The sequence below is a fragment of the Colossoma macropomum genome, unplaced genomic scaffold (genome assembly GCF_904425465.1).
Source record: "Colossoma macropomum unplaced genomic scaffold, Colossoma_macropomum, whole genome shotgun sequence".
Lineage (NCBI taxonomy): Eukaryota > Metazoa > Chordata > Actinopteri > Characiformes > Serrasalmidae > Colossoma > Colossoma macropomum.
This window is the reverse complement of record NW_023494786.1, coordinates 1,604,579-1,618,534: the sequence shown is the minus strand read 5'-3', so window position 1 is coordinate 1,618,534 and position 13,956 is coordinate 1,604,579. Positions and strand designations below refer to the sequence as shown.

Here is a 13,956-nt window from a genome sequence, read left to right as displayed (position 1 = left end):
GATCACTGCCCAGAAATGGACACAGGAATCGATAACACTGCAGTGAAAATATTCCAGGACTTAACAAACAAATGAGATCAGAAAGTGTGTGCAAACTATAATGCAGTTTTCTCTATATCGCACACAAGATTACACTCCAGATCATTCAACGCAGACTAGAGCCTTACATTAAAAGAAAGTATAGGGTCAAAAAGGTCCGGATTTTGGATAGATGTATATAGAACTGGTGTAAAGGTTCAACTTGTAACTGTGTAATGCTGATGTATTACCACTGTTTATAATCTGAATCAGAAGATATTCTTCTCTGTTAGTCCTTTTATATATTACTGTAAATTTTAGATGCATATATACGATGATCTAATGACAAACTAAAATTTTGATAAATTCTTTATCAAACTGGATTTTATTTACTACTCACATTTTTAATCGTAGTAAAAAAATCTGTTATTTCAGATATGGCTGTTGTCTGAAGAAAACCTCGTATCTCCAAAATAATAACGTTACAGGAGAAGGAAAACACCTACTTTACTTTTAATGCAAGTTAATGGAACCAGACTTTTTTCCAAGTCATTTTTGGCCGTTTCTTTTGGGCCGTTCATCGGGAAATCTACACACAGTGTAAAGAGCAACAGGGATTTTCAAATTAGAAAGCTTTGGAGCAGGAGACTTTAACATGCATGACTGTTTAGATGAATTAGGTGGTTTTAGTGAAATATGCTGAATGTGCATTAATACTGAAGGAAACACACAGGTGAGTTTTCATAGCTTTTTTAGTGAAATACGTCCTACTTTCTAAAATTAAAGGAAAGCTCTGTGTAAGTGATTAAAGACTATTTTAACTTTTAGCTTTTAGCCATTGAGCTACAGCTTTATGCCTATTGGTCAAGGTCCGTTCGTTGCTGTGGTGTTGAGTCGGCAAGTGTGCTTGTAGCCTCGACATTAGCTAGATGGTTTCTAGCTTACTCGTATCAAATGAACAGAAATGATTGATCAGTAATGCTCATCATAAATAATAACGTATTAATCTGACTAACATTGGTAGCTCAGCCATTTGTTCCCTACCAGAGGATTAACGGTAGCTGACTTCAAATAGCTTAACATTAATCAACTCAGCTGACGTCAGCAGGGTTTCTTTGACTGTAGCTCACAGTGTCTAACAGTGTTCTACTGAACTCTCCTATAGCGCTCGTCTTCATAGGCTCATCTAATTAATCCTGTATATTTATCTTCTATAGTGGCGTCATCAAAAAACAATAGTTCTACATGGACAAAACTCTTTTCAGTGAGTACAGGGAGTAATATAGCTCATCCTATTTTGTTTACTAGACATAATACTGTTTTCTAAGGGCCATTCATAATGTTTTTTCCTCTGTTTGGTGTTCAAACATCGGTTACTGTAAATCATTGATTAAAAATATCAGGCACACAAACTATAAATATAAAGGATTTTTTTCTCATTCTCTTTGCTACCATCTCTGGATTTCCACCATTCCCTTTGAATAATCAGTATACTCTAAAACGCAAACATAAAAAACCAGATGATTCTGAAACACACTGTTAAAAGACTTCATTGGCTGACTTACCAACTTAAGATCTGACAGGTGAAGATAAGATTTTTCACAAATTCATATTACAGAAGCAAATCTGATCTTAATTTAGACATCTTAGAGCATCTTTTTTATCTCAAGTTAGGAAATCTTAACTTAATCGACTGAAGTCGACAATCAAATGTCGTGTCTGTTACCCAGCAACCGACCATAAACACATAGCTGAAGCGTAAACGCGTAATCGAGTTAGTTAGCCAGATAGCTAACGTTAGCTACCGTTAGCCACTGGTGCAAAAAAAAAGTCAAACAAAACTAAAGCGCAATAAAAGTTAAGTGAAAGTTAAGGATATTGTATCAGCGCCCCCTGCTGTTTATCAGAGTCGCCGCTCCACAGTTTCAGTCTCCGTTTCCCCAAATGCTTTAGCCGAGCACACTAACGTTATTCCTTCTAATAAACCGACACACGTTCAGCTCTGTCTACTCATTATTCACCACCATCACTGTGATATTTTATCTGACGAGTTTTCTTCAGCAATAACCCACGAAGGTAATAAGAGGGGACAGTGGAGATCATGTCTGCAGCATCTGGAGCTTTTAAACAGTGTTAGAAAAAAAACTCGCATGTCAATACACAGTTTTCAGTGTGGAAAACATAGCTAACGTCATTATGCTGGTTATAGTGAACTGTGCTGCCTATCACTGCATAAAACAACAGGAACAGACAGTTAAACAAAAGGTAAGACCCTCTGCGGTTTATCTTAAAGTTAAGAAAATATTTAGGATATTTTGGCAACTTAGGATGTTTCTGTAACACCGTTTTATCTGGAAATAAGATTATAGACTTAAGAACTGTTGTTCTGTAATGGCTTCTGTCCTAACTGCAGTCTTAACTGAAGGTGCCATGACAACAAATCAGATCTCAGACTTCAGAATTTTCTGTAATACGGCCCCTGGACACTAAGTTTAGGTTATCAGAACACGCTGACGTTTGGCTTCAAACCAGCCTCCTGTTGATTGGTAATATAACAACCGGAAAACATAGTATGTATAACATTACTCCATAGTTCTCATTCATACTTCAACAAATGCTCTCTGTCCACAAAGTAACGGTTAATTCAGGGTCCTCAGGCATTTCCTCCGTTTCCTCCCCGTCACTCACTCAACGCCTCTGGTCTCCTGCCGCCCCCCACCCTGGAGGGAGGGTCTCTGATCCACGCCCCCAACTCAGTGCTGTTGGAGGAGCACAAACAGAAGCTGTGCTGTTGAAGGTAAGGACCTGTTACACCTTCTTTACATTCTTTACTCTGATTCTGACTGACATTTAGAAAAATATCCTGCTGAAAAAATATATAAAAACATCTAAGTGTTTCTGTTGGTTTCCGATGGTTTTATAATGTGTTTTGTCTTTTTTAATGGGTTGATATCACAATGTAAAGGATCCTAATGGTTTAGCAGGTGACCGATGGATGATGCATTTGATGGGTTTCGTAATTGGATCTAAAGGTTCTACAGAAAACTAGTGGAAACCGTTAGGCCAATTCCCATGAGAAAGCAAAACTATTAGGTTTTAATTTTAATGATCTCTAATGATCCTTTTTCATATATTTCATATATATATATATATATATATATATATATATATATATATATATTTCTATGTATATATATGCTATATATATATATATATATATATATATATATATATATATATATGTTTATATATAGCATATATATGAAACCATACACTAAAACAATAAGCCACATGAGATTGTCCATTACTCTGATTTTGCCGGGGGGAGGGGGGTGTTCTTAGGCACAAAGCAAAGCAGAGTAAGAGGAGTGGCTTATTGCTTTTATAAAATGGTAAAAAAATATGATAAAATACCGTTTTTCTGTAAATAAGTGCATATGTTTAATTTATTGTTAATAATAATCGACATAAACAAGTGTTCCACCGAGAAATTATAGTTCTTTTAGAGCATCGTGCTGTTGCCAAGCAACCATGGCCTGCAGAATGGAGGCGGCTGCTGTGACAGCAGGATGCCGACACGTCACCAGCAGTGCCTGCTTATAAAAGAATCATTAGAGACCATTAAGGGCTGAGCCAATCAGACCAGCTCAAGACCCACCCTGCTTTCCTCAGCCCTGCAATCACTGCTTAGCAACCATTGCTACCCGTTGTTTATTTATATTAATAAATAAATAACAATAAAAAACGCATAGAAACCAATAAGTGTTTGCTTTTTAATGGGAACTGGCTTAATGGTTTCCAGCAGAGACCACTTGTTTCCTGTAGAACACCTTTAGATCCCATCGAATGCATTTAGAATCAGCCACTGGTCACCGGTTAAACCATTATAATCCTTTACACTGTGATATCAACCCATTAAAAAAGACAAAACGCATTATAAAACTATGAGGAACCAACAGAAACACCTAATGGTTTCTTTTAGCGTTATTTATTTATTAATATAAATAAACAGTGGGTAGCAATGGTTGCTAAGCAGTGATTAGAGGGCTGAGGAAAATGGGGTGGGTCTTGAGCTGGTCTGATTGGCTTAGTCCATGATGTTGGCAGTACAGTTCTGCCCCTTTCTGGTAGTACAGCCACATATTGGATACTGTACTGTACACTACTGGTGAAGAGTATGCAGTATGTAGTATATACTGGTGCTGTATACAGTGTACAGTACCCAGTATGCTATTTAAAACACAGCCATACTCCATCAATCTGGAGAACCATTTAGCATGCAAATGGTTTTATACAGAACTCATAGTTCTAAGTAGAACCAATACCTGAGGAACCATCTTCTTAAGGGTGTAGTTTGGCAAACAAAGAGCATTTTGTAGTGATAGTTCACAACAAAACAAGAATGCCTTCATGTTTTATTTTTGGCTTTATTTAATCTCTGAAAACGTCCTCTTCCTTAATATCCCCATCATCATATCATTCCAAATTGTGTTCCTAACACAAGTATATTAGGCAAACAACAAAAAAGGCTACTGACATATTTTTAATGTACAATCCCATTTCTAAAAATGTTGGGACGCTGTGCAAAATGTAAATATAAACAAAAGGCAATGATGTGCAGATCATTTAAACTGTGCATCCCATTGAAAGCAGTACAAAGACAACATATCAAATGTTGAAACTGAGAAATATTATTGTTTTTTGAAAAATATAAGCCCATTTTGAATTTGATGCCAACAACACATTCTAAAAAAGTTGGGATGGGGGCAACAAAAGGCTGGTAAAGTTGTGTAATGCTAAAAAAATACCTGGTGGTTAAATGCAACAGGTCAGTAACATGATTGGGTATAAAAAGAACATCTCAGGTCTTTCAGAAGTAAAGATGGGGAGGGGTTCACCGCTCTGTGAAAGACTGCACGAACAAAGGGTGCAGTAATTCAAGAATAACGTCTCTCAAGATAAAATAGCAAAGAACTTTTACTTTCATCGTCTACGGTACATAATATCATTAAAAGATTCAGAGAATCTGGAGAAATCTCTGTATGTAAGGGACAAGGCCAAAAACCAGTACTTGCTGGCCGTGATCTTTGGGCCCTCAGGCAGCACTGCATTAAAAACAGTCATGACTCTGTAGTGTAAATCACTGCATGGACTCAGAAACACTTCTGAAAACCACTGTCTGTGAACACAGTTCATCACTGCATCCACAAATACCAGATGAAACTCTAAAACGCAAAGAAGAAACCAAATATAAACAGGATCAAGAAACGCTGCCACCTTCTCTGGGCCTAAGCTCATTTTAAATGGACTGAGGGGAAGTGGAAAAAGTGTCCTGTGGTCCGACGAATCAACATTTGAAACTCTTTTTGGAAAACATGGACACTGTGTCCTCCGGGCTAAAGACCACTCAGTTTGTTATCAGTGCACAGTTCAAAAGCCCAGTTTTCATGATGGTATAGGGGAGCATTAGTGCACATGGCATGGAAGACGTGCACATCTGGCACCATTAATGCTGAATGATACATACATGTTGCTGCCATCCAGACGATGTCTTTTTCAGGGAAGGCCTTGTTTATTTCAGCAAGACAATGTAAAACCACATTCTGAATGTATTACAACATCATTGCTCCGTATTAAAAGAGTCTGGGTGCTAAACTGACCTGCCGGCAGTCCAGACCTGTCACCACTGAAAACATTTGGCACAACATGAAATGAAAAATACGACAAAGGAGACCCCGAACTGATGAGCAGCTGAAATCCTGTATCAAACAAGAAAGGAAAACATTTCACTTTCAAAACTGCGGCAGTGTCTCCTCAGTTCCCAAACACTTACAGAGTGCTATTGAAATAAGAGGTGATGAAACACAGTGGTAAACATGCCCCCGTCCCAACTTTTTTGTGGAATGTGTTGTTGGCATCAAATTCAAAATGGGTATATATTTTTCAAAAAACAATAAAAATTCTCAGTTTACTCATTTGTCTTTGTCGTATTTTCCATTAAAAATATGGTTTACATGATTTGCATATCATTGCATTCTGTTTACATTCTGCACAGCGTTCCCAACTTTTTTGGAAATGGGGTTGTATTTTATAAATATAACTGACGTGTATTTATTTTCCATAACCAGTGTAATGTAGAGTTCTCAGTACCCATGTTTACATGCTGCCTGATAATCCGTTAATAATCCGACTAATAGCCCAATTGGAATATAATACTTCCATGTAAACACCTCAATCAGAATAGTCTAGTCTGATTAAGGCCGTCTGGAATATAATTCCTATCCGATTGATCGAGGTGGGTAATCCTGTAAATAATCCGTTAAATAGAAGAATAATATCCGTGTAAACGCCTGTATCTGATTACATTCCCTATCTGAAGGTTTAAGTACGTTCTGGTCATGTTCGCCACGTCATAGTGAAAGTTTATACAGTTCAACATGGCGGAGCAGAAACTGGTCTGCAGAGGAGACAAAGTTGGACTGCCAGCTTATGTGTCTCAGAACACGACGTCTTCCTCTCGGCCTTCTTTAATAAGGACATGTGAAGGACGTTCTCCTGAGTCTGACATCATTTTAAAGCGATTAAAAACACAAGCACTGCTCACTGCTGCTCATCTCACTCTGACAGGACTCACGTGATCCTCGTTGTCATGGTAACGTCTACACTAAGCAGTTCTCTACATAATTTTGTATGTAATTTTGGCTCAGATTACTTGTAGTGAGCATGTAAACAGAGATTTTCCATCAGATTGTTGAATAGAGTGAGAATAAACACCTCAGTCTGAATGTATAATCGAAATGTATTCAATCGGATTGGCAAAAATCTTTGCATGTAAACATAGCCTAAATATATACATGGACATTTTGTTGCATTTTTTATTGATAGTTCATATTTTTATCTCTATTTTTCCCAGAAGTTGTCTTCTGCTACAAGTGTACACAGCTCAAATTTAACTCCACAAATGCATTGAAAGACGCGAAGAGATAATATATGACGATATGGCATCCAGAAGAACAACCTCTAGCACTCTCGTTAAGACATCTCATAGGCGAATGCAAAGCAAAAGAGACAAGGAAAAAACTCACCAGTGCTCAGACTGTGGGAAGAGTTTTAATCAACGGAGTCATCTCCGGACACACCAGCGCATTCACACTGGAGAGAAACCGTATTATTGCTCAGAGTGCGGGAACAGTTTTCGTCAGCAGCGTCTTCTCCAGACGCACCAGCGCATTCACACTGGAGAGAAATCGTATCATTGCTCTGAGTGCGGAAAGAGTTTTAAACAACACACTCATCTCCAAATGCACCAGCGCATTCACACAGGAGTGAGACCATATTACTGTTCAGACTGTGGGAAGAGTTTTATTGATCAGAGTGCGCTCCAGAAACACCAGCGCATTCACACGAGACAGAAACCGTTTTACTGCTCAGAATGCGGGATGAGTTTTACTCAACAGATTAACTTCCAAACACACCAGCGCGTTCACACAGGAGAGAAACCGCATTGTTGCCCAGACTGTGGGAAGAGTTTTAATAAAAGGAGTAGACTCCAGATACACCAGCTCATTCACACAGGAGAGAAACCGTATCACTGCTCAGACTGTGGGAAGAGTTTTAATCTTCAGGGTAACTTACGAACACACCAACGCGTTCACACTGGAGAGAAACCGTATCGCTGCTCGGACTGTGGAAAGAGTTTTACTGCTTTCTGTAATCTGTTAAAACACCAACGCATTCACACAGGATTCTCTCCGTATTACTGCTTCGAATGTGATCAGAGCTTCAGTCAGGTGGTTACTTTAAAGAAACACGTGTGCAAGAAGAAGGAGATGGAAACTGGCTGCACATAAATTGGTCAAATTAAACATTTTCATCATGCCTAATGCCACTACTTTGCCAAATGCCCAGCGGTAATCAATAGGCCCCTGTGTGCCAGTGGTGGCTGGATACCAGATCATTTACCATAGCTGTGCTGATACTAGAAATAACAGCAGAAAAATATTGAGTTGATTTATATATAATTGAAGTCTGAAATGTACTTTGTTTCCTATTTTTGTTTTTGGATTGGTGCAGCTCCTTTGGTTACTGTTACTACATCAGACAAGCTTTCGAACATTAGCCAGGGTTAACTGGTAATACAGTTCTCCACACTCTTTAGTCCAGAACCTGCACCTCTAGTCTTGTGTCTTGGGCTTAGGAAGTGGTTTAAATTTCATTTTTCACCTCCAAACTCTTGGGATACTGGATATCCAATACTTTCTCCCAAACACAGCACTGCAGCATAGTGTAAAGTTCTAAATACTTGTCAGGAGGGAATAAGCCTTTTTAGAATTGCTAAGCCAGTGGTCTCCAACCCTGGACCTGGAGAGCTACCTTCCTGCAGAGACTAGTTCCAACCGGTATCCAATTATCTGTCCTGCCCCTAAGGCTATGTTCAGACTGCCAGCTCAAAACTGAATTTTGTCAAATCCAGATTGTATCCAGATTGATTTTTTCTAGACTGCAAAAAAAAACCCAAATGAAATCTGATTTTTGCAAAATGGATCCAAACCACATTTGGAGGTGGTTTGAAATGCGACTCAATCTTATTTTTACAGATACATCTCAGTCTGGATGCTCTGGACACTCAAATTGGATTTCAACGTGTCTTTTGCGTCAATGCGACGAACAATGACAACAGAATCTAGGTGGAAGTGCTGGGATTCAAGAAGAGCGCCAAAGAGTTCTGAGGGCGAGATGATGTTCCTCCATCTCTCCTGCAACCACGTTTGAAATCCACGTCACCAGCATAGCTACGTAGTTACTGACGCCTGCGTCATTTCCACGGCAACCCATGCAGATAAACTGGTGATGTCCGGACAAACAAATCTGATCTGATCATTTGCAAATAACAGAGCGGACAGTTGACTCAAAAGACCAGATTTGAGAAATCTGATTTGCCTGCAGTCTGAACACAGCCTTAGAGTTTCTAAGCCAGTGGTCTCCAGCTCTGGTCCTGGAGAGCTTCTTTCTGCAGAGTTTAGGTTCAACCTGTATCCAATAAGCTGCCCCGCCCCCTTACTTATCTCTGATACATCTGATCAAGGACTTGGGAAGAGGTTGATTAGCTGGAGCAGGTGTGGTGGATTGTGGTTGGAACTAGGCTCTGCAGGAAGGAGCTCTCCAGCACCAGGGTTGGAAACCACTGTGCTAAACACTAAAGGACTGACTTAGTGAATGAATTCACTAAAGTGCTACCTTGAGGCAGACCAGTGACTCAGTTCCTGGTAGCTTAGCATACAGAAGACAGAAGCTCCCCAGTTAGTGGTTAAAGCAAGCTCAAATAAAATACTGTTACAGTCACCTTTCCCTGAATTCATAACTGAGCAAGTGCTTTTCCCGAATGGACCTAATGTTGCATCACAGTAGTTCTTCCGTGTATGGTTTTATATAGCACCAAAAACGGTTCACTGGAGGTGAGCTGCTCGGGAACGAGATGACTATTTGAGAGAAGCTCTCCATTCACCTCCACTCATTAAAGGGTCTTCACGGCCCTGTCCTCTTCTACAGAGACTGGACTGTCTGCCATTTGATCCTCAGGCCTGACAATCACTTGAACGCTTTTCTGTGATGTGATAAAGCTGTGATAATATAAACCACAGAGTGTGTTCAATGTATAATAACAATACATAAGGCAAACAGTAATTCTTAACCATGCTGATTTCATTAAAATTTGATGTTTGATGTTGTTTAGTGCACCAAATACAATTTACCAATACAGACAATCACAGTGCATAAATTCATTTACATTTACAGCATTTAGCAGACGCTCTTATCCAGAGCGACTTATAAAAAGTCCTTGTCTATCCACAGAAAGTATCTTTGCTGGTTACCAATAGGTTAGAGAGAAAGCCAGTCCTGAGCTCAGATACTGCTAGAATCAGAAAGTCATTATTGACACCTAGAGAAAAAGGAACAGAGTTAAACACAGAGCAGTGCAATACAATACAATACAATATATAAGTGCAGTACAATACATTACAATCAATACTTAATTCAGTGCTCATTTAAGTGCTGTATAAAGAGACGTGTCTTCAGTCTGCGTTTGAAGACAACAAATTCGTAAAGTAAGACATTTTTATGAACTTTGTTTTTCGTGAATCTGTGAATCTATTGTCTTTACATACTTTTTGTTATTTGTCATGTATTTATGTATTCATTGATGTATGAATTTAGTTTGAGCTGTGCTTTATTTTGATGGTAAAATAATACTGCTAACAATAATAATAATTTTTATTTTTGTTATTTAAAGTTATTATTATTTTACAATGATCATTTTTAGCAAGTAGTAACTAAAGTTTGTTATATTTGTGAAATTTGCGAGTTGTGAGGATTTATGTTACTTTATCATGTCCACAAATTGTTGTTGGGCAGCTTCTACAAACAGTATGTATCAGGAAGTGACCTCACCTGGTCCCCACCGAAAACAGCGGGATGGCCGAGTCCAGTTTATAGATACTGTCAATGGGTGAAACTGAGCCACCAGAGATTAATCAACTCTGACCAATACTGGTGCTTTTCCACTATGTTGCAGTTCTGAATAACTAATTTCCACTGCACTGTGAACTGAGAATACTGGGTAATTTGGTCACCCTTCTGGTCAGGGTGCTGAGCACGCCAAACCAGGAAACATGGTTGGAGAAGCTCCTCCGTTGTTGTGATTGTTGCTTGTGTTTATTGTTTACGCTACAGTCGCAGGAGAAATGATGTCATCACCCCGACCTCCAGAGAACCCTGTTTACTTTGACGCGTTCTGCTGTGCAGTGAGGAACAGACTCATGAACTGCGTTTAGTTCCATACCAAGTGGAAAAATGCCTTGTTCATTTTCACTGTATTGTCCTGTATTTTTCCTTTTTTTGGAATTATCAGTTATTATAAGCATCATAAATGACTAAGTGTTGTTTAGTTGAACAGCATGTTGACGTTTTAGTCTTTTTAGTTAATGTACTAATTAATAACTTTGGGATGTTTAACTGAACTCCAGCTGTTTCAAAGGCTTTTAAAGCCGAAGTGAATTAGAAATTAGATGTTGTTCCGTTCGTATCGTTCCTTCTGATGTACCGCAGTGTTGTATAAGTAGCTTATGTGATCATTAATAAAAAATTCAGATACATGATTCATATGTGACGTGATGTAATCGTCTGTTGATGCTGAGCATACAGGAATAAACTGTAAAACCTTATGGTAGACAAGTCCTGTCTCCTGCTTTATGTGTTTATATTGGTATTAAAATGAATGTACTTACATTTAATAAACACTTCAATATGTCCTCCTCTGTGTTTCTACACTCACTGTCCACTGTATCAGCTCCACTGACCATATAGGTCCACTTTGCGGTTCTACAGTTACAGACTGTAGTCCATCTGTTTCTCTGCACCCTGTTCTTCAGTTGTCAGGACCCCCATGGACCCTCACAGAGCAGGTTCTATTTGGGTGGTGGGTCATTCTCAGCACTGCAGTAACACTGATGGTGGTGGTGGTGTGTTAGTGTGTGTTGTGCTGGTCTGAGTGGATCAGACACAGCAGTGCTGCTGGAGTTTTTAAACACTGTCCACTCACTGTCCACTCTATTAGACACTCCTACCCTGTCAGTCCACCTTGTAGATGTAAAGTCAGAGACGATAGCTCATCTGCTGCTGCACAGTTTGTGTTGGTCATCCTCTAGTCCTTCATCAGTGGTCACAGGACGCTGCCCACGGGACGTTGTTGGCTGGATATTTTTGGCTCTTAGTCCAGCATATAAAAATCAAAATTATGTCAGAATATAATATACTTTTCCGGACATAACATGGATATTGTCAGTACTTGTAAAGCACTGACCAACTGCATGTTTCATTATAAAGACAGCAAAATTAGTGAGTTTAACTCGATTTAGCGCAACACAGTGTGCCAAATATAAAATAAAAATTACTGTATTTATATTTCTTGATAATATTTTTAAAATGTAGCACTACTGGCTCTTTTTTTGTCTATTCCAACTGATCAGATGTCTGAAAAAATAAACATTGTGACAAATCGTGTATCTTGAAAATTTATCATGATATTAGTATTATTAGTATCATGCTAGATATTATCGCAATATTATATTTTGGCTACATCGCCCACCTTTAAGATATGATAGGATAATCCTTTATTAGTCCCACAGCGGGGAATTTCTCAGTGCTACAGCAGGAAAGGGGCAGCAAGGCACTCAAGAAAGGAAGTAACATAAAGAAAATTAAGAAACAAAGTAATTAACCTTGTTAATTACTTACCAAAGTTACAGTTTGTTACTTATTGCTGTATAGACAATATATATAATACCAAAAATAAAAAATAAGATAAAAAATATGAACTCTATCCTTCATATAAACTCTCAAGTCTTCCAAAAAAAAAAAAATAATAATGTATATATATATATATATATATATATTTTTTTTTTTACTCTTACACAGTTTACAAAAAATCTCCAAAATCCAAAGACACACGTTAAGAAAAAAAACTCTCGCTTCCCACCACAGTGGGGCGCAGTTGAGCTCCAACGAGTCCAGCAGTGAAGTGGAGAAGAAGAAGACCTGCTGTGGTCCACGCCTCCTCCGCGCTCGGACAGCGCTGCTGGGAGAAGAACCTGACCAGAAGCTGAGCTGCTGAAGGTAGAGCTGCAGTTCTCCTCCTTCACCCGGTCACTTCTCTGTCTCACTGACCTTCAGACGGACGGCCGGACAGATGATTCAGAAGTAGTGAAACACGTAAACCAACAAGGAGATCTGCCTCAGTCCAGTCCTGGCTGAGTAATGTGCTTCAGGTTAACAGCAGTGCTGACTGCTTTCCTACATGCTCAAAAAAGTGGTTCTTCTAGGGTTCTTTACTATAGAGAGTGGTTCTGTATTGAACCATGACTTCGATATAGAACTATTTCATGCTTAAATGGTTCTTTGCCTGGTGAAATGGTTCTTAAGATGGAGAATGTGTTGTATATGGTTGTATATAGAACCATAAACACTGAAAGAGCCATTTGCATGCTTAAATGCTTCTTTGCATGGTTCTTCAGATTGATGGCGGATGTGTTGTGTATGGTTCCACGTAGAACCTTTTTGAAAAGTGTTCTATACACCACCGAAAGGGTTCTGCTATTGTATGCAAGCTTGACATGACAACAGCGGAACCCTTTTTGGTGCTGTATACAACCATTTTAAAAAGGTGCTATATAGAACCACATACACACATTCTTCATCAATCAGAAGAACCATTTAAGCGTGCAAATGGATCTTTGAGTGTTCAGGGTTCTAAAGAGAACCATTGCCTTTACCAAAGAGCCCTTGAAGAACCATTTTTAAGAGTGTATTTTGGCAAACAGAGAGCATTTTGTTGTTACAGGAATCTAGAACGGCTTCATCTTCTGTTTTTGACATTATTCACCCCAAATTGTATTCGTAACTCTCAGGTACATTAAGCAAATAACTAAAAAGGCAGTATACATATATTTTCAAATGTATTTGATGAATATAGTTGATGTATTTATTTTCCATAAACACTGTAGTTCAGAGTCCTCAATGTTTCATTTAAAGGGATATTAAGTGTTACATTATGAGTTTGTTTCCTGTACAGGAATTAAGCCCATTTAGGACTGCAGGTTCTTTTCAGTGAAGAATCTCCATTCAGGACACTGTGTAGTCCAGGACAAACCTTAATCCCTTAATCCCTGTCTGGGAGACCTGGGAAACAACAGGAAATGTCATACTTTACACTTTACACTTTGCCTGTACCTAAGTGGACGTTCAGGGGTTGGCAGTAAACATTAAAATATACTAAAATCAGTGTTGGAGCGATCTGTTCAAGATTAGGCCCATTACAAGCATGACATTTTAGCTGATGAATTATTGTAATAAACGGACACAAATAACAGTTACAAACAGTCA

At 38.7% G+C, this 13,956-nt stretch overlaps 1 protein-coding gene across 1 annotated transcript in view; it reads left to right on the top strand.

Annotated features, from left to right (window-relative positions):
• The window catches only part of LOC118797231 (zinc finger protein 721-like), a 43,729-nt gene that overhangs the window by 23,985 nt on the left and 5,788 nt on the right, over positions 1-13,956 (top strand). The window contains exon 5 of the mRNA XM_036556512.1: positions 7,114-7,771. Within this exon, the coding sequence (XP_036412405.1) occupies positions 7,114-7,771 (658 nt within the window). The remainder of the gene's footprint in view (positions 1-7,113; positions 7,772-13,956) is intronic.